The sequence below is a fragment of the Hippocampus zosterae genome, chromosome 16 (genome assembly GCF_025434085.1).
Source record: "Hippocampus zosterae strain Florida chromosome 16, ASM2543408v3, whole genome shotgun sequence".
Lineage (NCBI taxonomy): Eukaryota > Metazoa > Chordata > Actinopteri > Syngnathiformes > Syngnathidae > Hippocampus > Hippocampus zosterae.
In genome coordinates, this window is record NC_067466.1 from 16,328,358 (window position 1) to 16,355,264 (window position 26,907).

The 26,907-nt window shown below is 49.4% G+C and overlaps 1 protein-coding gene across 1 annotated transcript; it reads left to right on the forward strand.

Annotated features, from left to right (window-relative positions):
* The first annotated feature begins 213 nt into the window (after positions 1-213).
* Positions 214-26,453, forward strand: LOC127587762 (polypeptide N-acetylgalactosaminyltransferase 10-like). Its single transcript, XM_052046190.1, has 12 exons — positions 214-602; positions 12,693-12,795; positions 12,904-13,042; positions 13,153-13,319; positions 20,840-21,025; positions 21,133-21,316; positions 21,821-21,938; positions 23,309-23,416; positions 24,470-24,691; positions 24,764-24,880; positions 25,916-26,065; positions 26,147-26,453. Exons 1-12 carry the CDS (start codon positions 429-431, stop codon positions 26,312-26,314), a joined length of 1,836 nt encoding a protein of 611 aa, XP_051902150.1. The 5' UTR covers positions 214-428; the 3' UTR covers positions 26,315-26,453.
* Positions 26,454-26,907: the final 454 nt, after the last annotated feature.

Sequence of the window (26,907 nt, forward strand, 5' to 3'; positions counted from 1 at the left end):
TTAACAAAACAGTTAACATAAAGTAAAATAACATTTTGAGCATGACGTCTCCGATGCACTGGTTAAAACCTAAAGGACATCTCAAACTGCTTCAAACAACAAAGCGTGTGACGGGAAAAGTGGTTAGGACTGACTGCATGACTGTCCGTGTTTGATGTTATGTGTTGAAAATACACTACAAATTAAAAAAAAAAGAATCCTTCCTCCCTCCTCCTTCCTATGCTTTGCTTTCCGCCCTCTAGCGGCAGACAGCTGGCGCCCATTCGGCGTCACGGCTCCGGGCTTGACGGGCTCCTTCCGTCCCGCTGTCAGAGTGGAACTTCCCTCCAGTCGGATACCGCAAGACGAAGCGTGGACTCTCGGGGGAGGTTCGCCTTGATTCCTCCGCCGCCGCTTCTTCCTACGCTTCGTTTTCCCCTCCCGGTGAGATGAGGCGGAGGGAAAAAAGGCTGCTGCAGTTCGCCGGGCTTCTCGTAGCGGCTTTCGTCTTCCTCCCCAACGTCGGCTTGTGGTCGTTATACAGGGACCGGGTGTTCGACAACCCGCCGGACGCGGCGGCGGCGGCAGCGGCGGACGGCCAGGGCGTCGGACCGCAGCTTCAGGTGAGGCTGGAGTGCCGTCATGGCGTCGTCGAAACGCGGATGTGTGTCGGTAAATAAACAAACTAACGCGAGCTTCTCCGGAGGACTTCCAGTGTTCGTTTTGGTCGGTGTAGTTGTGATTTCGCTTACATTTACATGCGCCGAGTGTGTGTTTGAGCGGCGTAGTTGTCGTGGCGTTGGCCTTTTATTTGATAGCCGCGAGAGCGTGGTTGGTGAGGGGCCCAAGCGGCCAGAACGTGTCCGGGGGCCACGTCGCCACCTCGGCGCGGAGCAAGTAAAGTTGACGAGACCGACTTGAGGAAGTTGCTTGTGGTGCGTTCACGGGTTGACAGTTCAATGCAGCACTGGCTCTGGTGTTATCTTAAGCAATGACACTTTTTTTGGGAGGTGTGTGTGGGGAAGAGGGGATGGGGGGGGGGGCACGACCCCAACTCTTCAGCTCTCGAAGCGAGAGGGGGGTAGGTGGCCTCGTTGTCATGACCACCCCAAGGAACCCCAGGCAAGGACCATTTTCTTTCTTTTGCTGTCCTGATTTCTGGGGTCGCTTCCAATTGTCTTCAGTGGGTCTGCTTGTAGGGGGTCCCCTGAGGGAGAGTCCCAAAGACCACCATGGGCTTTCCAGTTGTGTTGCTGATATGGACCAACATCAGCTGTCTCTTGAAGTCGCCAACAGCAATCGCTCATGTTGCAGCAGCGTCTCTGAGCACAACCCCAACATTTGCCTCCTTTCACATGAGTGGCCCTCATCGCGAGGGGCGGGGGGGCTCGTTGTCATAGTGACCCCAGCTTGGCCGAACCCTGGCGTCACTCCAAATGCTTTTCAACAATGGCGGGATTCGAACCTCCAGGCTATGAAGTATCTTCATGCAAAATCGTTGACTTAGATTTGTTCTTGATTTTACTGTATGGTGCTTTCTACCGCCTTTTATTACCGATTTGTCTTACTGTTTATTGTGCATGTTAAATTGCTCCATGTACAGCACTTTGTATGCAGCGATTGAAAGTGCTCTAGAAATACTGTTGACTTGACTTGACTTGACTTTGAAACTTAGCTTGTAGCTGACACGACTGTCCGTGTTTTATGTCATGTGTTATGTTTATTATTTTACTTTGTTAAGCGCTTTGTTACAGCTGCCACTGTTGTGAAAGCGCAATATAAATCAGCATGTATTGTATTGTATATAGTAAAAGTTGCCTTGCAGTTTGAAATGCCCAATTCTGGTGCAGTCCATGCGTTAGTACTGCGATTTTTTTTTTCTTTCTTCTTCTTAATGATTTATGGGATGGGCTGTATCTAAATAAATGCTCTCCCCATTTATAAAACAAATATTTACATCAGGAAATAAGTAATAATTACCCCCCCCCCATAATGAACCCCTGCGAGCCAACAATAGTTGCTCCTCTTATTCAAATGGGCCCAAATCTGCTGAATAGAGGCATTCATTGAATATGTGTGTGTGTGTGTGTGTGGGTGTGTGTGTGTGTTTAGTAGAGTGACAGCGTTGCAATGTAGCCTGACTGGAATGATTGTTCGCTTTTAGAGTGAGTTCTTCAGAAGAAAATGTTGATTAGCTGCTATTGCAGTGTGAAATATCTTGCCTTTTTAATGGCCGGGGGGTGGAGGTGGCAGTGTTGGTGGGGGCCTTGAAACTAATTTGCTGAGTTTGTGAGTCGCCGCGTTGTCATTCGTCGCGCGTCGCCTCTGGCGTTGACTTGTCTGGATTTGATATCTCGCCTGACAAGCGTCGTAATGAATGGGATTAACGGCGCCGAGAGCCTGTTACGTATTAGCAAACAGTGCGATAACAGCTGTCGAGCTCCGGAGCCATTTAATAAGTCAGTGATTGGGAAGATACAGTGCGTGTGCAAACACTTTTTATTTCAGGGCTGACTCGCTTCCTTACGCCACTGGCGATGTTATTTGCTCCTCCCTCCTCATCCTCAACTTCAGCAGCCATCCATCCAGCCGCACCAACGCCGACTGTCCAACAGCGCCGACATCTCCGCTGAACAAAACGGGGGTTGTGAAAAATGCTGCCCATTACAGGCGCAAAAAAACACAAGCGCCCCAGGGTTTGTTCAGCACCGACGGTCCATGGCGCCTCCCAATCAAAATCTGCCTGGCGGACTGGAAGAGTCACAGAAAGGCAGAAAAGTGGACATCCTTCGGGATGGGGCACATGTTAGAAAAGCAAGTTTTGTCAAATGAAACTTTTTTTCAAAATGTTCAAAGTTGGAAACTTGACATGCGAAATGAGCTCGGAGCGGGAAAAGTTCAATATCGTTTTGCATAATCTGCCGTAAAACAAGCAAACTTTCATTTATGCTTGAGTATGAAACCTTTACATGAAATTAGCCTCAATTCTCCGTTAATTTCCATAAATGCCCTTTGGAACGCTTTCAATTTGGATCTTTTCCAAAATGGCAAATTGACTTCCCGGAAATGTATTGGAAATATTCCACCTCCGTGCGACCCTTGCATCTCGGGTCAATTTTCATTTTTTTTTCCCATGCTGCCAGTGGGTTTTCCGGCGCCACGTGCAATCGGGTCATCGCCTCGCCGGGGAAGATGAAGTGCGCTCTTGAAAGGGAAGTTGGCAAAGATTCACGACGCTGTCACGGACAAATGAGAATCATGCGGTCCGCCTGGACACCGCAGGCGACGTTTACCAGTCCCGCGTTGTTGGCGGCATCGCTGCACATTCATCACTGTGGGGGGGGGGTTAGAAGGGGAGGGGGGAGACCTTGTGCTTTTCTGCCACACTTGGAGACAGATGCAGCGTGGACGGTCGTTTTCCCCGCCGCCCTCAGTCTCCTCTTGGATAAAATGAACCTTCTCTTCGTAGTCTTATCGCGTCTTGCTCAGAAAAGATGCGTTCAATGACATCACGTGCATTTCGCAATTTCCAACACTTCTCTCCAGCAATGTCCTTCAAAGTTTCACTTGTGTTCCGAGCTCTGTCACACCCAAAATGTATCGCCCGGCGCCCACGTTTTGCCCTTCTCGTGATTTATAGCGGGGGAGCTTTTTCGGACCCCCTCCTGACATTGCAAGTGAGTGATCCGTGTTGAGATCAAGTCTGAAGCCCCCCCCCCCCCCCCAAAATAAAAAAATAAAAACCTGAGTGAATTTTCCCAAGCAGGCGGGGCGGCGTCGGCAATTAATGGAATCACATCAGCTCCCCGTTTTTAATCCTGTGAGGTGAAGAGCAATTAGAGAAAAGGATTTAAACTATTAAGCGCGGATTAGGGTGGGGGTGGGGGGGCTGCAAGAGTTGATTTTTCTCGCCGCACAGTCGAAGGCGCGAACGGTTGCAAGCGACTTGAGATTGGAAGTGAAGCAGAAAGGACAAATTAGCAATGAAAAGAAAAGAAACGGCCACTCTTCCTGACACAAACATTTGGCTTTGAGTTGATCGCATTCCCACGCAGCTCAGGGGTGGCCAAACTTTTCATTTGAGGGCCGCGGCCAGAAACATGCAAAGATGAAAGGGCCACTTAAAAACTCTTTTTGAAACGAGTTTTTAAGTTTGGTCAGGAAAGCAATTATGGACCGTTTGTATTGTCGAGATGATTTCATCACATTTCGTTTCAAGGTGTTGAGGCAAATGTTTTTGGGGTGGCCAACTGCCCTCGATGTCAAGGAATAGATCCGGCTCTGACCAATCGCCTCTCCGCATTCAGAACAGAAACAGAAAAAAAAAAAAAAGATTTTTGACGATTGTGACGATATTCATTTTCTTTTTACTGTCATGTCGCCAAAAATGGGTAGGCAGGCCGCAAACGGCCCTTTCGGCGCAAGAATATCGATAGCGCGACATTCAACATCCACAGCGAGTCAAGTGGACACAAACGGTCAGCATGGGAACAACCCCCCCCCCTCCGTCGCTTGTCTAGATGTTTTTGGCGGTGATTTCCGAGCCCCGCTGTTCAACTCCTGCGGTTTGAACGCACGCGCGCTTGTTTTGCGCGCAGCCTCGGCGGTGCCCCCGTTTGAGATAAAGAAAAGCTAATTAAATTCCCGCCGCTCATCAAAACGGCACATATGGCCTATAAATACTCTGCGGCGTGCGTTTGCAGATTTCGCCGTCTTCTTTGTCAACAACACAAACAAAAATAAATCAGCGATCGCTCTACGACCTTTTCCCGGGGAAGTTTTTCTAAGTCGTCGTCGTCATTAGCCGACGCTTATTAAAACCCCCAAATTATTTTCAGTGTCCGAACGACTCAAATACGCTTCTCTTGCTTTGGCCATCGACGGCGGATTTTTTTCACAGCCGCGCGTAGACACTCCGGTCTAGAGCTTGAAAGTCACGGGCAAAGACGAGCACAGGCGCTTGTTGTCGCCGGTGCTGATAAAACACCCCGGGAGGCAAAGGCAAGCGCCAGCAGGTAAAAGAGGTGTTTTTGTTCACAGGCTAACCTCGTTGGAGAGCGTTTCCTTTCCCCCGGGTGCTGGCGTGCACGAGGCACAACTTTTTTTTTTTTGTCTTCTTCGTGCTAAAGCTATTTTTCATTTTATTCTTCGGGACCGGGGTTCAATTTGAACCTCAAGTTCAGCATTCGCTTCAATGATATCTGGCGCCATCTAGCGTTGAGAATGGGTCTAATGTCTAGACCTCGAATTAGAAGACGCCCGTCTTATTTCAATGCAAAAAAAATTAAAAATAAAAACACTGTCTCCTATTCGGGCCGATACGATAGTTGACAGCGCAGAAAGAAACAAACGCTCGCGCGTGCATTTGACTGCGCTTATCTGACAGGCGTGGCCGCAGAAGTCTTTGCAAAGCGTCTTTGGTGAACCGCCGTGCTGAACGTTGGACTCATGATTATCTGAGAAGAGTTTGATAAAAGCGCCATGCGATGATTGATGAGAAGTTTCTCTTTCATAAAAGAAAATTGTTTTTTTTAAGACAATTTGGTCAGACGAAATTGCAATCTAATACGTCCCAACCGGCTTGGCAAAGGTCGAAATGATCTGCGTTGTTTCCGACTAAGTGCTTTTTTTCTTATTAAAAAAAAAAGGCCCACATATTTTTTTTCTTTAATTGGTTTAATTTGGGAGGCTGGGGGGGGTCGATTTGGAATACGTTATAATTTTTTTTGAAATTTTTTTAGTTTTTTTTTTAGTTTTAGTTTTTTGTTTAGTTTTTTTTTTTTTTTTAGTTTTAGTTTTTGTTTAGTTTTTTTTTTATTTAAGTTTTTAGTTTTCAGTTATAATCTTGCTCAAGGAACGAATCCAACTTGTGCTGATAACTTGGAGAGCCGTACTTTTTGGAGACGGTACTTTGTGTCAAAAGTTTGAGCTCTACCGCATTGAGAGGAAGACTTTTTTTCTTCTTCTTCTTCTTCTTTTTTTGTGGTGGAGGTTGTTTTGAAAATTGACCTGGCAATAATTGTGGTATTTCTTGCTCGGCTGGAGCGTGGCCTTCTCTTGCCGAGCTGTTTACAAGAACGAGAACTGTGGCTACTTCCCAGCCTTTGATCACACACGCGCGTCTGTCTTCTCCTTCCCGCCGCCACACTTTTGGCCGGCATTCATCGGCGATGTGAAAACGACGCAGGAAAAACGCAAGCTGCGTGGGCGAAGGTGAACGACACCGCGCTCGCATTCATTGCGAGCGCAGCTGCCGAAATGGCGGCGACAACAATGCGCGAGGAGGAGTCCGCCGCAATATTATACACCGCCTGGCTTCGCGAAATTCAGCTCCTTATTTTTTAATCTTTTAACCCGATTGGTGGTATGTGTTGCCTTGTTCTTCACAGGTGACCGGATCTCTGGGGGTTGGGGGGATTGGTCACATGGCCCCTCGCTCGCGTGCACCTCGCCATTATCTCGGCCTCCTTTGGTTTCCCTCATTTGTACACAAACAGGAGCCCCGGCCCGGCGGTTGCTAACGAGCGTCCAATTTAGCCGTTGCATCGCTTCCTGCTGCCGACCGCATTGATTTTTTTTTTTTGGTCCGCATCGGGGAAAGCTCCACAAAATGATGCTTAGTGGGATTAGGACCCGTGGAGACGAGTCATTTGCAGATCATTATGTAAGCCACATCTGTCCTCTGCTCCAATCCACCCCCCCCCCCCCCCACCCCCCACCCGTCGCTGTAGCTCCCGGTCAGCCCACGTAATGCGACCACATCATGTCCCGCTTACAGACAAGAAAGTCAGGGGACTTTGAGAGGGATGATGGCGGCGTTATCGTACAACCGTCGAGCAGGTGACCAGCCAAAGTGGTTTTGGCGGTCAAAGCGGGGGGAGCCTCGCAAGTGGATTTGACAGGTTTTAGCAAACCGCGGACTCGGCTCGCGAGATGTCGCAGGGTAGCGCGAACGGCCGTCTCTTCCTTTCGGGCTCTCCCGCGATTGGGCGATGCGATCGTACGAGTAGGTGACTGATCTCGCAAGGCCCACAGGATATTTGCTTCTAATGCGATATAAACAAAATAAAATTTGGACTCTCTTCACCGTTCTTTAGCAATCGGCATTACAAAATGGCTAAGTTTCATGGAAATGGCGATTCCTGGGCAAAAAAAAAAAAAAAACGGCGAAAGAGAGCACCACTGCCACCTAGTGGTCGCTTTTTGACATTAATCTACAATGCAAACGGTTTATTGTCATTCACAGATTGCATCAGACCCGCCTCCTCTCTGACGCCCAAAAAAAAAAAAAAAAGACTTGGACATACAAGTACGTCCTTTGTAGGCGGGGCCTAATTTGAAAAAGACGTACAAGTACGTCTTGTGGAACGAAAGCGTTAAACTCGACGGATCCTGACGGGATGATAACCGTGAGCAAGAATAGCGCGGTGTCACGGTTTTGGCTCGGAAATGTATACTTCATTTTGAAACGGTTAAAAAAAAAAAAAAAAGACTTCTCCAACGAACTCACTCAAAGTATGAATCGTCTTCGAAGGTCGCTCGTGAAACTTTAGCGACAGCCTTTTGTTGTCATCGAGTGATTGGACTCGCAACCACTTCTAAATTCCGAGAAAGCACCGATAGGAAATGTTTTCGTTTTTTTTGGGGGGGGCAACTGCTCAACTCGACGCCTACTCGCTGCGATTTTAGCAAGATGGCCGCGCAACAAGAGGAGCCACACGAAAGCCTCCAAAGTGCCTCTTTTGCTCACACCGAGTTCGAATTCTCGCCGGGCTGAAAGCGGAGAGGCGGCCATCCGCCGCGGCCTTTGTCCGCTCGCCGTCGTAGCGCTCGGCTTGCCGATAATGACTCGTGTCGCTTCCCGGGAGGTCCCGGCGCCTCAATCTCTGCTCGGCCGACCTCGACGTGTACGGCAAAGAGAGAGCGCGGAAGTGGATCCCGCGGAGGGCTCGACGCTTCAAACTTTTGCATGAGATCCGGCTGGCTTTTCTCAAACTCTTTTTTTTTTTTGTCTCGTAAAGAAGAAACGAAGCAAGCGCTCAAAGCCACGAGATGTTTTCACAACTCTTTGCAGTGTTTTATTCATGACCGTATTTTTTTTCTTTCTTTCTTTCCCCCTTTGTCCTTCACCTCGCATTGGATATGTCGGTCTGTTTGTGTTTTCTTTCTGCTCCGACTCGTCCCGGAAGAATGCACATATTTTTATTTTTATTTTTGTAGCGGCGGTGATGATTTTACCCTGCGCCGGCACCAAATTCTCTTCAATGGAATGGAAGCAAAGTCGACAGTTACGCGAGTTACCCCCACCCCACCCCCACACCCGCTCGGTTACATTCTACTTTTCTGACCGCGATGCACCACTGGCGGCATCTCTCTAACTTTAACCGATTCCTCAGTGTATCCCATTTTTGTGATCAACGTCTGCCCCCCCCCCTTACCCCCAATCCCCAAAATGTGATTGTTTAATTTGAGTAATTTACAAGGCTGTAAGCCCGAGGCAAACATTTCTCCTAATGAATATATGAGAGTGTCGGGCCGCGAGCAATGAAATGAATTTTTATTTCGAGCAATGAAATGAATTTTTATTCATTTTTTAGTGTGCAGGAAGAAACAAATGTATTGTATTTCTCCCCCTCGCCCGCGCATTCGGTGATCATTCATGGATGACAGCGGCATTACCGGAGCATCCAACCTTGAAATATAAAGGACCACTCTGGAAACTTTTTCCGTCGGTATAATCATGTCTGCTGGAAAAAAAAAAAGGTGGGGGCACAGTGGGGGCTGCAACATCGAATTTGAAATGAGCGTATTAATATATATATTTTAAAAAACATTTTTTAAAAATAAACAAACACGCACACATCTCGCAGCCGTATTTATTCATCACCCCGGAGGTAGTCGTGAAGAAAGCCGGCACGTATCTCTGGCACGTATCGCTGTTATTATGTCGCGCAACATCTGCTGACGGTCTGAACCTCCTCCAGCGGCGGCGGCACCAATCCCGTCCCGCACGACTGAATTGCAAACGTATAATCTGCCGTCGGGCGGATTACCAGCCGACCGCGGCGGTATGGAAATGAGGTTAGCCAGCCGTCGTTTTCGGAGACGCTGGTCCTAATCTGAAAATCCCTCCGCAGAGGTCAGAGAGAGGAAAGTCGACGACCGCTCGCCGGATGACTGCCGATTCCGTTTGGATTACGCCGATGCGGTTGAAACGCTGCGGCCGTTCCGTCGGGGGATTGATTCGAACGCGTTTGCAATGTTTGCGGGAATTTGTCCTGAAATCATTTGATTGATTTTTAGAGCTGATGGGGGTGTTGAAAAAAAAATGGACCAATCTAGTTAAATTTGGCAGAAATGTACACAAAAATGTTTTATCTGACTATATAGGATGAGAAATTAATAATAGCACAGCACATCCCTGGAGTGAACAAGATCATCTGGATTATTATTTTTTTTTCTACACTCCCCCCTCCCAAATCCTTCAAAAACGGTAATAAACCTCCAAGAATCATTTACCACCAAAAAACAAGCCCCCCCCCCCAAAAAAAAATCTGTCTCAGGGTCCTACCCCAACCTCTTCCTCCCCAGCAACATTCGCGGTGGCGCTCAGTTATCGCACTTCCTCGACTCTTCGAATCGAATCGTCGGCGCGGGGGAAAAATCTCAGCCGCGCCGTCAAGTGAGTCCGTCGGAGGCGCCCGTTTAATATTCAAGAAGCGGCTCGGGAGGACGCGGCCGAGCGAACAGACCGCGACATGTGAAAACCAGTGCCGCAAAATCCCACTTTTTCTTCCGTGTGGGTGATGCTAACCGAGAGGACCCGGAGAAACGCAACCAACCCCCCCCCCCCCCCTCCCATGCCCAACTTCCCCCTCAATCCTGCCTCATTAAATTTAATGCTGCCATTTAAGGCGATGACAAAAGGTCACGTGTCAATCGGTGTTTGCACAGGGGATCCCAAACCACGGTGATGGCTGCACCCAAAGGGGCTGAAAAGAACTCAAAGCACGCAACGACTGGGGGGGGGGGGGGGGGGGGGGGGGAGTTTGGTTGAGCGAGCCAGTAGTCAAACCACCTGATCATAGTTTCGAAAGTAAACAACTTCCTCCCACTTGTTCTGAAAGGAGCGCACGCCGTGATTTTGAGAGACCCCCCCCCCCCTCGCAATCTAACTACAAACTTTATATATTTTTTTGTCCTTTTCTCCTTGTCTTGTTTTCTCAAGGTGCTTACTGAGCGAGCTACAAAAAAAAAACAAAAAACTGGGGAACACGACATGGTCGACGTGTGCTGATATTTTAATCAGGAGCAAAAAATGGGGCCAGCAAAAAAAAAAAAAATCCTGTCTTTTTTTTTATTTTATTTACTTTTTATTATTCTTCAGTGTGCATTTGCACAGATGGACTCTCTTTGCTTGTGTTCCTTGTGTGTGACTCACCCAATGCGTCCATCTCTGACAAGAGTGGAGGCAAAGCCAAAGTGAAGTGAACTGAATGTGTTTCCTTGATGTTTTTTTTTTTTTTTTTTTTGCCTTGGCCTCTTGGTCATGTTGAGAGCGAATGAGAGGACGCCAAATAATGGCTAACAGCCTCTTTCCTCGCACCACCAACACTAAAACGCAATTCCTGCTTTTGTGTGTGTGTGTGTGTGTGTGTGTGTGTGTGTGTGTGGTGATGGCGAAGCAGACAGAATTGTCACAGCGTGAAAGGTGGTGCAGAAAATAGCCCTTCATTGAAAGACATTTTGGGGCTATTTGTTGGGCTGCGAAATGGGTTTAAATTGCACGAAAGAAAAGCAATATGTGTTCGGTAGAAATAACAAGATTGGAGTTTTTCAATGGGCGGCATGCTACGTTACACGAGCGGTTGGCACATTTGTCTCGCGGATCTGAGGTTCCGGGTTGGAATCTCGAGTATTGCCTGCGTGCGCATTCTCCTGGTTCGCCGTCTTCCTAGCATATTTCCAAAACGCGTTTCTAAAGTTAAGGTGTGACTCTAAATTATCCTGAGGTGTGGATGTGAGCTGAAATGCTTGTTGTTCTACGAGCTGTGATTGGCAAGCGACCAATCCGGGGTATACCCCGCTTCCAGAATAGTGAGCACCAATATTCAGTGGGATGGGGATTGAGCCCTGTGGCTTTTGAATCTCATAGAATCACAACTTTTTCCTTAATATTAAGATTTTGTTGAAAAAAAAAAAGTTGATGCTATTACCACAACATGAAAAGACATTTCTCCCCAATACTTTTCTTTGGTCGGAGCAACAAAAAAATAAAATAAACACACACACACTCAAATGCTTTTTATTGCATAATGGAGGATAGCGTTGAAAAATATTTTGCCAATAGGCACGTTATCATCACGTACCATCGGAAACAATTCCGCTCAATCATTTGTGCTAATTCCTTTTTACAAAATGATACTCAACAAAAAAAAGTGCGCGGATTAAAAACGGAATTGTGTGTAATCCACCCGAAGGTGTAATGACGGCGACACGCAATGGCAACCGAGGAATATTAGCGCGTATGTGACACTCTACTTTGTTATTCTGTCTCACGTTGTCGTGAACCGCCAGTCGGGTTAATAATTCATGCTAATTCATGCCTGCTGCTCGCGCCATTTGTATTTATAGCGCGGGTGGGCTAATTGCCACTTCCTGTCACCTAATTATTCCCCGCAACGACGCTGCAATCTCGCACTCGCCGTGCTAATCGACGCGCGCACATGCGAGTCATTTAGCACCCCTGCGCGATGAATCCGACGCCCTTTTGCACGCGGAGTGGCTCGGGTGCTACGTACATATACCGTACAGTATAAGGCCCTGTTTCGTCGGCGCATTGGTATTCACCTCGCGAGGTTCGCCGAGCGTGAAATAGAAGAGCACACTTTTCTGCGGGTAAACTCTCAGTGGAGCAGTGAACAGGCTGCCGCTGCTGCCGCCGCTGCTGCTTCTGAGAAGAAGAAAAAAAAAATCTGCCACGGATACCGTCAGGCAAGAAAAAGCCTGTTGTATAACTGAAAGTTTTCTGCGCTGTAGTTATCAAGAAAAAGATTGAATTTCTCTCAGGCTTGTCTGTATTTGCAATAGGGCGGCTCGTCTTGGAGTTGTGGCTCAACTTCCCTTCCATGGAATCAAGAGTTTTCCCTGCCGGTGGCGTCCGCGCATTTTAAAAAAAAAATACTAGACAAATACAATTTTATTTCCAAAAAACGGGTCGGGAACGGAAGGTATTTGTTATCGGGTATATAAAAATATATGTATAAAAAAATCTGCATTTTATATTGCGAAAATTGAAGTGCTGTCCAAATGAGTTTCGTGACATCAATTCGAAAAGACAGCACAAGCAATCGATAGGTGTTCACGTTTGTTGCGTCCATTTTGAGTTTCAATCTGCAACCATAACTGATCCATTACTTGATTCGAATGCAAAGACCGACAAGTCGATCGCAGTCGAATCGGATAAATCCGCCAACCCTTTAAGTCCGTTGCCCGTTAGCTTGCGAGTTTAGCTTGTTTTGTGTATGACGAGCAATCGGTTGGCAAAATACGTTTCTTCAGCTGCGACACCCTCGGCCAATATTCAAAATGGCCGCTTATCTTTTTGTCATTTGTTGAAAACAAGCGTGAGCAATACACGTTATTTTCACCGCTGCTTCTTTTTTTTGTACAAAATCATCCTAAATGTTTTTTTTGTGCGTTCCTTTTTTCAGGGTGTTAACAAACTGCGGAAGGACAATCGAGTGGACAGGAATGGTCTTCAGAGGAAAGACTGGCACGACTATGAAGCAATCAAAAGGGATGCCTCCAGATCTGGTACGCGTTTCCTCCCGCGATGTCATTGAAACTTTTTTTTTGGGGGGGGGGGGCGCTGGATCGCCGCTTCCCGCCATCTTGTCAGCCAACTTTGTTTGTTCGATCCAGGGAACGGCGAGCAGGGCAAACCGTTCCCCCTGGCGGACGCCGACCGGGTGGACCAGGCCTACCGGGAGAACGGTTTCAACATTTACGTCAGCGACAGGATCTCCCTCAACCGGTCCATCCCTGACATCCGACATCCCAAGTGAGCGTCGTCTCCTCGGTCTCGAATCCGCACCGCCTTTTTACTTTTCTTGACGTGTTTGTCTCGAGAGCAGATTGTACAGTCGATGCGCGTTTCTCTTTGTTTGTTAGCTGCAAACGGAAGCTGTACGCCGAGAAGCTGCCCAGCACCAGCATCATCATCCCGTTCCACAACGAGGGCTGGTCGTCGCTGCTGAGGACCGTCCACAGCGTCCTCAACCGCTCGCCTCCGCAGCTCATCGCCGAGGTCATCCTGGTGGACGACTTCAGCGACAAAGGTCAGGCGGATAAGAGAAAAGCAAACACGGTTGAGGCGACTGACCTACTTTTGACCACTTCCGTTCGAATATCGGGTGACCCGCCGGTAGTAACTTTAGGTTAGGGACTGAATGCGCGAGGTACCAATTGCGCAGCCCCCCCCCCCCCCAAGAAATTCACGAAGGGAAGCGATTGCATTGAAATGTCCTCGTTTCCGCCCACGTCGGCGAGGAATCGCATCTCGCGACATTCCTGTCGAAATATGAATATTTTCAAGAGCATTGCCCTCTACAGTCGCCTGCCCCCCCCCCGCCTCCCACCCCCCTCCCTGCTAGCTTCCTCGCCTACGCTCGACGCTGACTCAGCCCAGCGCACGCAAATACTGAAAGTCTCCTGTCACCTGGAAGCATTTCAGACAAACTCACTCAGCTCTGTCGCCGCTCATTTGGTCACGTCGGCGGCTAATGAGGAATCTCGTTTTTGCTCGTCATCGGCCGAAGGTCGTCAGCGCTTTGGGAAATAAGTGCCCGCAAACTTAAGAGATTTTTAAAACCACGAAAACTAGTCAACAGCTGTGTTGTTAAGATGTGTGCTGTTCACACATTCACTCCCAACGACGTTTTTAAACGTCTTTTTAGACTTGGTTCTTGAATTGGCCGGTACGGAATGAGTTAAGGGGCGTGGTCTAGTGACCGACATCGACTAACCCGTCCTGTTAGTCTGTGTGAGTGTCTGTTTGTGAGTTGTGGCGGACAGCAGATCCTTGCGAGCGTTCTCATTTTAGAATTGTGTGTTTTGAGCGCGTGGCTGAAAGCGCCTCAGCGAATGTGGCTCTCCTTGCCCACACCTGAGGGCATCACCATGCAAAATCCAGGGTGGTGTGCAATTTGGCGCCCCCCCCCCCTAGTGGGAGGAAATGTGTGAATTGACCTCAAGGTAGGAGAGCTAATGACGGCCACTTGAAGGGGGGAGAAAAATACGTCTCGAAATAGAGCAGCGGGAGCACGTATGGGCATTGAAAACCGGGCGCTGCGCTAATCCGCCTTTCGGGGTCGATGACGAGCTCCAGCCCGGAGACCACGAGGTCGGCTCGCTCCTCATTAGCCGCTAACCGAATTTCCGCGGCCTGTGCGGGGAGCCTGTTCAAGCTTCACTCCCCCCCCGTGCAGGAGGCGGTGTGGTGGGGGAGGGAGCGGACGTTGGCCTCCCTCGGCATCCTTTCAAGGTGAGCCAAGCTAATGGGCTCGTCTCTCGGCGGATTCCTCTGCTCGCCATCTGTCCTGCGCCGAGATGGAGACCGGTTCGGGGTTGGGGTTGATGAATTCTGACCCCGGCGGCTGTTAGACCGCCAAATTGTGAAAACAACCGAGTGGAGCGTTAAAACGCTCGCCCGCTGTTGGATTTAGCTTCCATTTTAAGGGGAATAGAGACACCGTTTCGTGACCATTAAGTCGTAGTTTGACGGGGATGGTGTTTTGGTCCTTCCCAGGATACTAAACATTTTGTCAGAATAAAAAGACACTTTTCATTGTAATAAAAACGTATTTAGATTTTTCAAAGAAAGTACATATTTTATGAAAATAGTCATTTCATTTGCGCCTGTTAGCTTGTTCGAGGAAAGATGAGTAGCTACGTTTGGCTAACGTGGTCTTGGCTAAACGCTCGCTTGTCGCGGCAAAAACTAAGCTGCCATAAAAGGTAAGAAGGCCTTCTTTAAATTGCTCGATATTATTTTTCGCTACGTATGAAAAAAGGCTCACGGGCCCTTGCCCCAAATTAAACAAGATGTCCGCCCAGGTTTGAAGTAGCCATTTTGAGGGACACCAGTGTCACCTATCGCCAGGAAAGCGAACAGGAATGTAGCCGTTCCACTTTGAATCTGATTTTGTGCAAATTCTCCGGCTCAGACTTGAACGAGCCCCCTTCCTGGGACTTTGCCCGTCTTTATTGCTATTCTTTCAGTCGAAATTGGGACTGACATTAGCGCTGCTAATTGCAGCTGTAACTGGCAGTCATCCAGCTTAATGCGCTTCCTCCGCATAGCCAAAAAAAACAATTACAAACGCACGTTTTAACTACGACGCACCTGGGGGGGGGGGCGGCGGGGGGGGGGAAGAATGAATGGACGGCACAGAGTAACGAGATGACAAAACATTGGAGCGGGCGAGCCTTTTTATTCGGATTTAATGGCGTTCCCCGTTGAGCGAAAAGGCCGCTCTCGTCGAGCGCGCCCGACCGATCAACCGAACGATCAACATTTTGCATGATTGAATCCTATTCTTCGGTAGGCCTGTTTTTCGCCCAGAAAAAGTGTCATTAAAATCAGCTATTTTAATTTCAGGGCTGCCCCCCCCCACCCCTTTTCACTCACACATTGCAAACACGCTGGCCCCATCTCAGCAATGACTCCCTCAAGGACTAATGCGCCCCGTGGGGGGGTCAGTATATTTTGCTAGTGTTTGTCAGCCACATGACGCGGCAGGGTAGGGAGGGGGGGTGACTTAGCGACAGCAGCGACGTCAGCAGTGCTTTGCAAACGGTGACCAAGGATGACTCGGCTCTGCCGCCGCAAACCCCATGAAGATTTCTTCCTTTTTCCTCACGCTTGCGCTTCCAATTTTTTTATTTTAATTTTTTAACGCGGTATTACAGAATACAAAGTTTCCCACTCCACGTGTGTTAAAGGAGCAGTTGTTTGCTAGCAGTCATTCGCTAATTACATTTCGCCCTTCTTTCCCGTTTAACGTTACGCGTTAGCATCAAGTGAGCGGACGTTGGTGTCACTATTTTGCGCTGCCGCGAGAGTCTTTCATTCTCTTCATGGGGCCGGTTGTCTCGTAAACTTAAGCCGTGAGTGATGGCTTGAAGCGAGCACGCGTAACCTCTTATTTGGAGAACCCGCATGAAAAAGGGTGACGTTGCGACGCGATCGCGCCGTTTCTTGACGGCGATGGAGCGACAAGAGATGCTGGAGAATCCACTAAGTTTAAACGCATGTGCGGCAAGGTAGGAGGGGGTCGAAAGATGCATTTGTTGATTGCGGATGGATTCAGACGGCGTGCGGATGGCTGCATGGCTTTAGCAGGACTACAGTACCCTGAAAATTGTTCTCTCCTTTCATCAGAACGCGGCTTTCATCATGTTCGGCAGTGACTCCAAAGAGCACGTGTGCAGCATCTCTCCTAATAGGCTCTCAAAGGCTGTGTGTATTCCGTGTGAAAGGGGTAAAAGTATCTTGGGGGGGCGGGGGGGTGTCTTAAAATTCCCTCCAGACTGGCTTATATCATCACAGACTCTCCTCCTGCATTTTTTTTAAAATGACGCTTGCAGCAAAGCAGCCTCAAAATGCTCCCCGCTTGGCAGCCTGCGAGGGGGTGAAAAAAAAAAATGTGCGGCATATTTTGGGGGAATAAATTAGCAGCTTGGCTCTTTGGTGATGCGTCAGTAGGCCTTGGCGGGCAGGAATCCAGCAGGTTGACAAGGAAAAGTGCACCGCTGCCTGAATGGATTCCGCTGGAAGTGGAGGCTAATTGAATCGCCCGCAGAAAAGTCATCGGCACCTCTGTTGTTAGGCTGATGATAAGACGGTTTGGGAAGGGGGGAAGAATCAACGTAGATTACACATTAGCAACAGATAGAGCGGGTGTGCTGCCCAGCCATGCTCATTTAGTTTGTACTGTACAAGTGACGTGAAATTTGCCCAGCACGGCGATCATAACAGGACGCATCACGGACCCACGGCCAAAGTGAACATGTAGACATCCGTATTGGGGGAAATTTGAGGACCTAAAATCAGGTCCTTAAATTTGAACACTTGAAAAGTTGACACAAAAAAATATATATATCCCTCAATGCCAGTTTCACAGATCAACACGATTTGGTCGCTATGTCTATCATAACATGACACGCGAAAAAATCTTAAGGACCCAAGCTTAAAAACTGATGGTCGGCGATTTGTCGGAAAATGCCGAACTCCAAAAATCCTCCCACGCCAGTTTGACAGAGACACAAAATTTGCTAGCCGCACGAGAAAAAAAATTTTAGAAGCCGACGTTCAGCCACGTATGCCAGACGGATGGTCGGAGTGAAATTGTAAAGAATTCCCGAGTTTCTACCACTACTGTCGCTCAGAAAAGGGACCAAAAAAAAAAAGCACAGAGCGTTTCAGGTAATCCATAATTGAGCCTTTCAAAAAGTGGCGACAGTCTCGGAGACCCGGTCGTGTCCCGAAACACCGCACTCTTGAGCAGGACTAAATGTGTTTCCTAACGACGCCCCCCCCCCCATCTCAATTTGCGTGATTTACAGCCTTGCCAATTGTCCGTAAACCAGCGAGGCCGTAGCGTATCCCAATTTCTTGCGGCCAAATGAAGCATCAATAATTAGACGCCGTAACCTTTCCCTCCCGTTGTCCCCCTAATGTGTGCGAGCGTGTCATGAAACGCTCGCCGCTTCCTCCAACCTCGCTTGTCAGGGAGAGAAGGTTATGCCAGATTCGGCCCGCGGACGCCCCCCCCCCCCCAAAAAAAAATCGATCTCCTAATGAGTTGTCGCTAATGGCCTGACCTACGGCCGTGTTATGAAGGTGACGTCTGGCTTGCTTTTTTATTTTTATTTTTTTTTTTCGTTCCATCCCGGGGGTGGCATCAGTTCTCGGGAGTCATTGCCTTTTTTTTTTTTTTTCTGGCAGACTCGTTTGTTTGGAACGTCGCATAACAAATTCTACGATGATATTGAGGGCATAACTTTCAGATGTTTCGGCGCTTATGTCAGGTGTTTCGGCGCTTATGTCAGGTATCCAAACAGGACCTTTGGGGGGGATGAGGCGGCAGAGGCTTGTTTATTCCTGTTTTGTAGTGCGCTGCTTCGAGGGCTTTCAAATACTCGGGAAAACGGAGAGAAAGTCGCAGGCTTCGTTCTGGTGATTTGCTCGGGGTTGTCGGCATGACGCCCAGAACCTGTTTATATAACAGTCTTAGTCCTCCGGTGATGGGGAAAATGACGGCCGCGAAAGCCAGTTGCGCTTTGCGATGTGAAATTTGGTAGGGGTGTCTGTCATGAGCGCCCCCACCAAAAAAAAAAAAATGTCAAAAGTTGTCAAGAAGCAATGCCTGAAAAGGATACTTGAAAGGCCGACATTTGGATTTGATTGTGATGGACACTTTAAGGGCATGAAACCGTTCTGCTCCTTCCCAGAATTTTGCCACCCGCGAGCGATGACGTCATCAAATGATCATTCAGGGCACTCTCCCGTTTCTCTGCCGGATTCTTTTTAAAAGGGGCAAGTAAAAGTTCGGCTCGTCAATTTCTCAGACCCTCTGAAAAGTGAGACCAATTGGGTCAGATTTGATGTCCCTTTTTAAAAAAAAAACAATTTATAAAGGATAAATTGCGCTCGCAGTGATGTCATTGAATCTCTGACGGTTATTGTAGTTTTTCAAATTTTATGAAATTTGCCACATTAAAGCGAATTGCATTGCTTTTTTTGCGGGGGGGGGGGGCGTTTTGGATACTCGGAAGCTATTAAAAAGCCACTGTTCAAGAAAGTATACGACGGCTCGAGTCCGAGAATGCTTGGAAGACGTCGCCGGGGGGTTGGGGGGGGGGGGGTATTGTTGGTTTTGCTGGTCACGCTGTCCGTCGGGATCAGTGACGCCTTCACCGAGAGACCGGCGCTGCCAAGTGGTATCAAAACAGACGAGCGGACGCGGAGAAGCCAGAGAGGCCAGGCCGGGCAAGGCAGATGTGTTGCAAGGGTGGAGGAGGAGGGGGGGGGGTGGGTCATTTGTAAGAACTGCTATCAAGGAGGAACACTGACTGGGCTGATATTTTAGAGGCAGGGCGCCTTGTAAACAGGGGAACGGTAATTAGAAAAGTGGGCCCCCTACCCAGCGACTAAATCCCCCGTGGCCGTGCATCAACGGAGACCCGCGCGCGAATCGATAATTCATAATGATCAATGAAGTGACTATTAAGAGATGCGAGGGAAATCAACGCCAGAACTCACCCCCCTCCCTCCCCCTCCTTTCCTCCGCCGTACAGTGACACACTTTCGCCTCTCAAAGTGCTTTTACGAGACGAGACGGACCGCACCGAGCTTGTTCGGGGTTGTGGGGGGGGGGGCACTAAAACAGACAAAGCGAGCGGGCAGTTTGTTTGTTTCGCCTCGTCAAAATGACACTTATGGCGCGGAATGAATCAGGACCTCCTAGACGAGAAGATTCACAGCATACGGCAGATTGATTTGCGACACAAAGGAGGAAAAGGGCTGCCTTTCGGAGGCCATTTTTTTTCCCCTTCCCTTAATGCAGAAAAGTTTTGTGCAAAGGAGTTTTGTGGATGAGCTGTGATGTGGAAGGCCAAAAGCGGGGGGGGGGGGGGGGGGGGGGATTTTAAGTTTGGAGCAGGTGGTGCTGCCAGATGTCTTATTTAATGATGATAGTTAGCGTTTTTCATCTTTTGGAGCAGGATAGTCGGGCGCTCTTAAATAAAGGTTTAATCCGCCCATCTGATGCTGCTTTTGAAGACTTGGTCTTGAAGTCTTTGGTTTTCTTCGGGCTTTGGAAAACTATTTTTATTTGACAGGCGTGTTCATTGTGGTATTTTTCTTTTTTATTTATTATTATTATTTTTTTTTGTCGTCCAGAAATTCGGCCCCCTAAACCAGGGGTGCCCATTAGGTAGATCCTGATCTACCGGTAGATCTAAGACAGGTCCCAAGTAGATCCGAGGAGTGTCGAGAAGAAAAAAAACAAACAACCATTTGTGTGTCTTTGTACATGTTAGTAATATATTTTTTGTGTTAATATACACTGCACACTAATCAGTGTCATTTTCACTACAAAAATATTTTAAAAATAAAATAAAGCATGTAAATCTTTAATTTGTGTGTGTGTGTGTGTGCATGCGCGTGCCGGTAAGGGTAGATCCCGTGAGGTTAGTTGATCAAAAAGTACATCTTCGATCCAAAAAGTTTGGGCACCCCTGCCCTAAACCGTTTTTATTGGTGACGGGATATTTCATAAGCCTGGTTATCAATTTACAACCCTGACCAAACTTTCAAAACCTACAGAGCAGACTTATAAAAATGTCGTTGAAGAGGCCATATTTGGGTTATTCTGCACATTGGCAGGTTTGCAACACCTCCCGGAATTGAAAAAAAATCAATAAAATTGTGCCGCTAAAGCGAGTTGCAACCAAAATTTTGGGAGACGGGTCTGACAAAAAAAAAAAAAAAATCTGAAAAACCTGTGCCCTAAAAGCCACATAAAATCGAGCCATTTTGCTTTGAAGCCTAAAATTTATAATCATTTGACACGTTGGCAATTCCCCCTCAAATTAAAAAAAAAAAAAGAATAATTTGGCCCCGAAGCTGGTTTCAATCTTTTGATGGCATGTCCATCATGAATAGACCTCAAAAAACAAAACAAAAAAACAAAAAAGCCTTAATACCCCATGCATTAAAAAACTCGACTTTTTGACTCGAAGCGGCCGTTCTTACAATAACAGTCAATATATCCCCCCCCCCCCCCCCCCGCAGAGCACCTCAAAGCAGCCCTGGATGAGTACATGATCCGCTTGCCCAAAGTGCGCATCCTGAGGAGCAAGAAAAGGGAAGGTCTGATCCGGACTCGTCTGCTGGGCGCCGCCGCCGCCAAGGGCGAGGTCATCACCTTCCTGGACTCGCACTGCGAGGCCAACGTCAACTGGCTGCCGCCGCTACTCGGTGGGGAACTCTTGAAGACCCCCCCCCCCCCACAAAAAAAAAGCTCTTTCTTCCACCGTCGACAAATAGCGCAGATGATACTTACTCCGTCGCCTGTGCTTCGGCAGACCGAATCGCCCAGAACCGGAAGACCATCGTGTGCCCGATGATCGACGTGATCGACCACGACAACTTTGGCTACGAGACGCAAGCGGGCGACGCCATGCGCGGGGCCTTCGACTGGGAGATGTACTACAAGCGCATCCCCATCCCCGCCCGCCTGCAGAAGGACGACCCCAGCGAGCCCTTCGAGTGAGTTTCCTGGAATTAGTCGTCTCCGCCCTCGCCCCCGACGAGACGACCTTCATCGGTGCAAATCTAATTGGAGTCGCAAAGATTCTCATTTTCATTGTGATTGACATTGACGCAGCGGTGGTCCGAGCTAGGGAAGAAGAAAAAAAAAATCATCCGTCATGCTCCCCCCACCTCAATGTCAAACGAGCAGAAATAGAAAGCATCAAGTCGGCCGTTTCTAATTAAATCTCCACTCCGGGTTGGAATATTCACGGGCCATTGGGTCGAATCTCTTACCCCCCCCCCCACCCCCAGCCCCCCTCGAGTGTAATGACACTTAATCGTGAGGAAGCCTCCCGCTGAGAGACCTGACGTGAGCTCTTGGAGATGTTAGGCGCTCTCGTCTTCCAGACGGGTCCGTCAAAATAACACGTTAGCAAGACGCTAACGTGGCACTTTGTGTCTTCACTCTGAAAGTGATGCAACCTGACTGGTGGTTTTGGGGGTGGGGCGGGGTTTTAGGTCTCCGGTGATGGCAGGAGGCCTGTTCGCCATGGACAGGAAGTGGTTCTGGGAGCTGGGAGGCTACGACACGGGTCTGGAGATCTGGGGAGGAGAGCAGTACGAGATCTCCTTCAAGGTAAGGAAAAGGCTTCCTGTTTCCAAAAACGGCCGCGGTCGGTCGGTCGGGCCTGAACCCCATCCATCTATTTTCACTGGAATGTATTCTTTATCCTCTGCGGAGATGACCGATATTACCCGACAGCTTCACGAGGGCTGGGTGGGGGTCCTGGAGCCTATCCCAGCCGTCTTCGGGCAGTAGGCGGGGGACACCCTGAACCGCTTGCCAGCCATTGTCTAACCACTGGGCCCACCCGTCTGATTTTATGCTTAATTAATATTGCAAGTCTAAAATCATCCTTCAACTTTCACCTTCATGCCGCCTTGTCGTCGAGCACGGCATGACGAGTCGGGCCTGAAATAAACCGCCGGGCGCCATGTCTGTTAGGATCGCAAGTTCAAATGATCCCGCCACAAATGCGGCCTGCATTGAGATTTGCTTTCAACTCGAAAACAAGGCGGCCCGTCTAGGCGGCAAACAAGGTCAGCTACAGTCACTTGTAATGCGTAATCACGTCAAACGTGTACAAACGGATGGGAGGGAGTTCCCCGCCTGTGTTGTCCGTTCCGGTTTCAGCTCTTGTTAGAGTCAAAGGCAAAGCGGCTTCACATCAATCACACTCACGGCGCCTTTTTATTAGATTGAGCTTTTGTTTGCCGTTTCAACGGGAATTATTCCCTTTAAGCGGCGGCGACTCGGGCGGCATGCTAAGAAGCCGTCCGGCCGCTCTTCCGGTCGGCCGAGCTGACTCGCTCGGTAATCGAATTGCGCTTTGAGTGAGTGCCTTGCTTTTGTCATCTCGCTTAATCACCCCCCTCCCCGCCCATTCGCCCTCCCCCTCCCGCCAACCGCCCTTGGGGTGACGGGACGGATGCTGCGTTGCGGGAGCAAATGTTGTTAGTCTCCACCGGATCAGTTTTAGTCGTGATCATGAACTGAACTGTCAAATCGATACCCGTTTCGTACTGTCCCTTTTCGGCCGGTGCCATTTGGCTTGAGTATCTCGATATTTTTGGCGAGATTTACATGCGACATGAGTGTGGAAGGCTCACATGGCTGTTACCGTTCTCATTTCGATCTCGATTTCGATACGATAAAACGACATCGCCCAGCCCTCATGAAGCCGTTGGGTAATATTGGTCATTTTCCGCAGAGGATAAAGAATATATTCCAGTGAGTACTGCTTTTTAGCCATTACTGCAAGGGTGGGAATTGCTGTATGGTGGCTCTTAGCTGCAAATACACTTTTTAGCAAGCGACGGCACTTTGCTTCCCACAAAAATCAACTCCAAAGACAATTTACAAACAACAAGGGAAAGTTGCAAACCGCGAAGGAAAATGGCGTCACGGTGACCCGCCGCCGACTGATGCTGAGCGTTTGCAACCAGGTATGGATGTGTGGCGGGCGCATGGAAGACATCCCGTGCTCCCGGGTGGGACACATCTACAGGAAGTACGTCCCCTACAAGGTGCCTGGAGGGGTGAGCCTGGCCAGGGTGAGTCAAATCTTGATCCTTGTAGCAAACTTCAGATGGACGCGGGTGGCAAGAAAAAAAATCTGTTTTTTGTTATTGTAAAGTGTCCTTGGGTGTCTTGAAAGGCGCTTAATGCATTATTATTATTATTATTATATCATGCTCTGCCCTCCATTCTCTCTGTGGGCATACATGCACTCGTGGCCGACAACGAGACACTCTAAAGAAGCTTGCCCCCCCCCCACACACACACACACAGGCAATCTTGTTGAACTTGAAAACGATCACAGTCAATTTACCAGGCTCTTCCCTCTTTCTCTCCGTTTGCACGTGCACACTCGCAGCCAACAACGAGGCACCCTAAAACAGCCACACCCGCGTGAAGCCCCTCTAAAAAGTTAAATCCCGTTTTTCGCCTTTTCTCTCTGACGTGCGCACACTCGCGGTCCGAACAATGAGGCGCTTTCAAGCAAAACCGAGCCAGCGGACTATCCAAAGCGACGATGTCCCGACAAATATTTAAGGGCTTAGTTTGGGAGGTGGTAGCCATGTTGCATCCCATTTAGAATTAAAATTTGTAAAAAGTTTTATTCCACTTTACACACAATTAAAGTGTTTTTTAAAAATTAGATATTTAAAAAAATGTTTTGCCTTGATTCCATTTCATTTACACAATTAATTCAAGCTTTTAATTTAATTGAAAAGTTTTAGAGTTGGCCTGTAATTATTTTTATAGAGCTGGGTGGGTACTGATTATTTTAAGGTTTCGGGGATTCATGAAGGCTTCCGCTAGCAGCCACTGATACTTAAGACCCCCCCCAAAAAATCTCCTCGGCAGTAGTTGGCGCTATACTGCCACATTGGCCTTTGTTGGCAATTTTTTGTCACTGTGATAAATATAAATTATCCTGCGGGCCCGATCGAACCTCCTTGGGGGACGGTTGCGGCCCACGGGCCGTATGTTTGACACCATCGATTTACAAAGTGACTCCAAGTCCGACTGGGCTGCTGCTTAATAGACGGTTTCAAATGAAGCTAAGAGGGTGAACAACGGGGATCGCTCCTCCCCCCCAGAACCTGAAGCGCGTGGCCGAGGTGTGGATGGACGAGTACGCCGAGTACGTGTACCGGCGGCGGCCCGAGTACCGCCACCTGTCTGCGGGCGACATCGCGGCGCAGAAGGAGTTGCGCAGCCGCTTGGGATGCAACGACTTCAAGTGGTTCATGAGCCAGGTGGCCTGGGATCTGCCCGAGCACTACCCGCCCGTGGAGCCCCCCGCCGCCGCCTGGGGCGAGGTAAGCGGCGGCGGAGCGCAACGCTATCTCGGCTACGATACGCCGTCTCCTGACTCTGGCGTTTCCTCGCAGATCCGAAACGAGGTGAGCGGCATGTGCGTGGAGACGAAGCACTTTGTGTCGGGAAGCCCCATCCGCCTGGAAAACTGCGGCAAGGCGCGCGGCGACGTCAGCTGGAGCCACGGACAGGTGAGCGCTACCGGCAGCGTGGACGTCGGAGGAAAGTCGAAGAAAGGCTTTGGCAGAGACAAAATGTCCGCCGTGGACGCCATCAAATTGCTTTAATTACTCGGACAACTTGCATATTACTTTGAGAGACGCACGCTTGGATTGTTGATACGCTGTCCTGTTGATGCGCCACATTGTCCCTCAGGTAATTGTTTTTCTATGTCCAACCCCCCCCCCCCCTCCAGCTCCCCTGCCCCTACACACACACACACACACTTTCAGCGTTATTAACTTTACGCGCTCCCGCAGGAGTGTTTGTTTGGAGATGTGTAATCCCAGTTTATAGAATCGGCCTAATGGATTGCGCGTCTGCTTTTGTTTCCGCCGCCGACAAAAGCAGCACATCGGCGCTTCTCTGACACCTTAATTGCTTTCGAGCGCCGTGGCCTTGTTGTTCTAATCGATGTCACGGCGCCCCCCCACCCCCCCCCCCCCCCCTCCCGTTTGGCCACGAATGCGCTTCGTCACAAATCACAGGACAGCAACGACTTTGTTGGCTTTTGTCCCATCAAACGCTGGAAGTGGGCCTGCCAATCGCAAAGTGAAAGAAAGTTCGGGGGGGTGGGGGGGGCGTGATTGGGTGAACATAACCAGGGATGGCAATTGTTACGCGGAAATCCGCCGTTTTATTTCTTAAATTGATCATTTTTGTCTAAATCCGTTGAGAAAATTTTAGGGGGGTGAGGGGGGGGGGGGGGGGGGTCAGGTACCTTATCGTCGAGTTTTCACCAGCTCTCCCGATCAGTCTTTCCATCTTCCGATTGTAAACAGCCCTGCGATTGGACGCGTGTGATGTCTTACTTGTTGTGATTGGTCGCCCCGTCCAGGCCACGCCCCTTTTTGGGGTTTTTTCATCCATCACTCCCCATTGCCATCCCCGCATAACAGGACGTGCGCAATTGAGCGTCCACGTGGTCGTTTGTGGCCGGTTGGCATAAGTCGGCGCCACCTAGTGGCTCCGTCGCTCATCCGTCGCCGCCTGTCACGTCCCGGCAGGTGTTCACGTTGGGTTGGCGCCAGGACATCCGCGTGGGCGACCCCATGCACACCAAGAATGTTTGCTTCGACGCCGTCTCCCACAGCAGCCCCGTCACGCTCTACGACTGTCACGGCATGAAGGGAAACCAGCTGTGGCACTACCGCGAGGTAACCAAAAAAAAAAAAAAAACAATCGATCAAAATCGGTGATCGCGACCCCCCCGCCCGTCGTGTGCCCCCCCTTCTCAGGACAAGAGCTTGTACCACCCGGTGAGCAACAGCTGCGTGGACGGCAACGCGGCCGAGCGGCGCCTCTTCATGAACACGTGCGACGCCTCCTCGCCCAGCCAACGTTGGCTCTTCGAGAAGATCAACGGCACCGTTCTGGAGCGCTTCAACCGCCGCGCCGCCGATTGACCGCCCCCCCCCCCCCCAGCCGGTACCGCCCGCTGCTGCTGTTTACGCTCTGCCCACCGGGATGGGCGCCCGCCCTCGTTGGCCCCCCGACTTTGATTGATGGCATTTTGATGCCGTGTTCTTACTCCTGGCTATTCCTCACCCCCCCGGGCCCCCGCCCCCCACACCCGCTTTCTTCGCCTTATTTTTCCTGCCTTTTCTTCACCGCCGAGTTCCTTATCTCATCCTGTCCTCGTCCTTTCTGGACTGACTGCCTCTGACCTCCACCCCCCCTGCCCCCCCCCCCCACTCCCTTCCCGTCATCACCAAAGTCGTGGCCAAGAACCACTTACCTGCCCGATGAATGCCTCCCCCGCACCTTTGCCCTGGTTCCATCGCTTTCATCGTTTCTTTTTTTTTTCTCATCATTTCTTGACACTCTCGATGTCAGCGGTGGCTGGAAGCGTCCCCCCCCCCCACCCCCGCCCGTCACAGGCGGATGAGCGGATGGGGTGATGCGGGGGGGGGTCCAGGGGGGCCACTCTAATGCACTTGTGATAAACTTGAATGAAATCTTTGTGCCTTGTTGAACATTTTAGGTGTGTGTGTGTGTG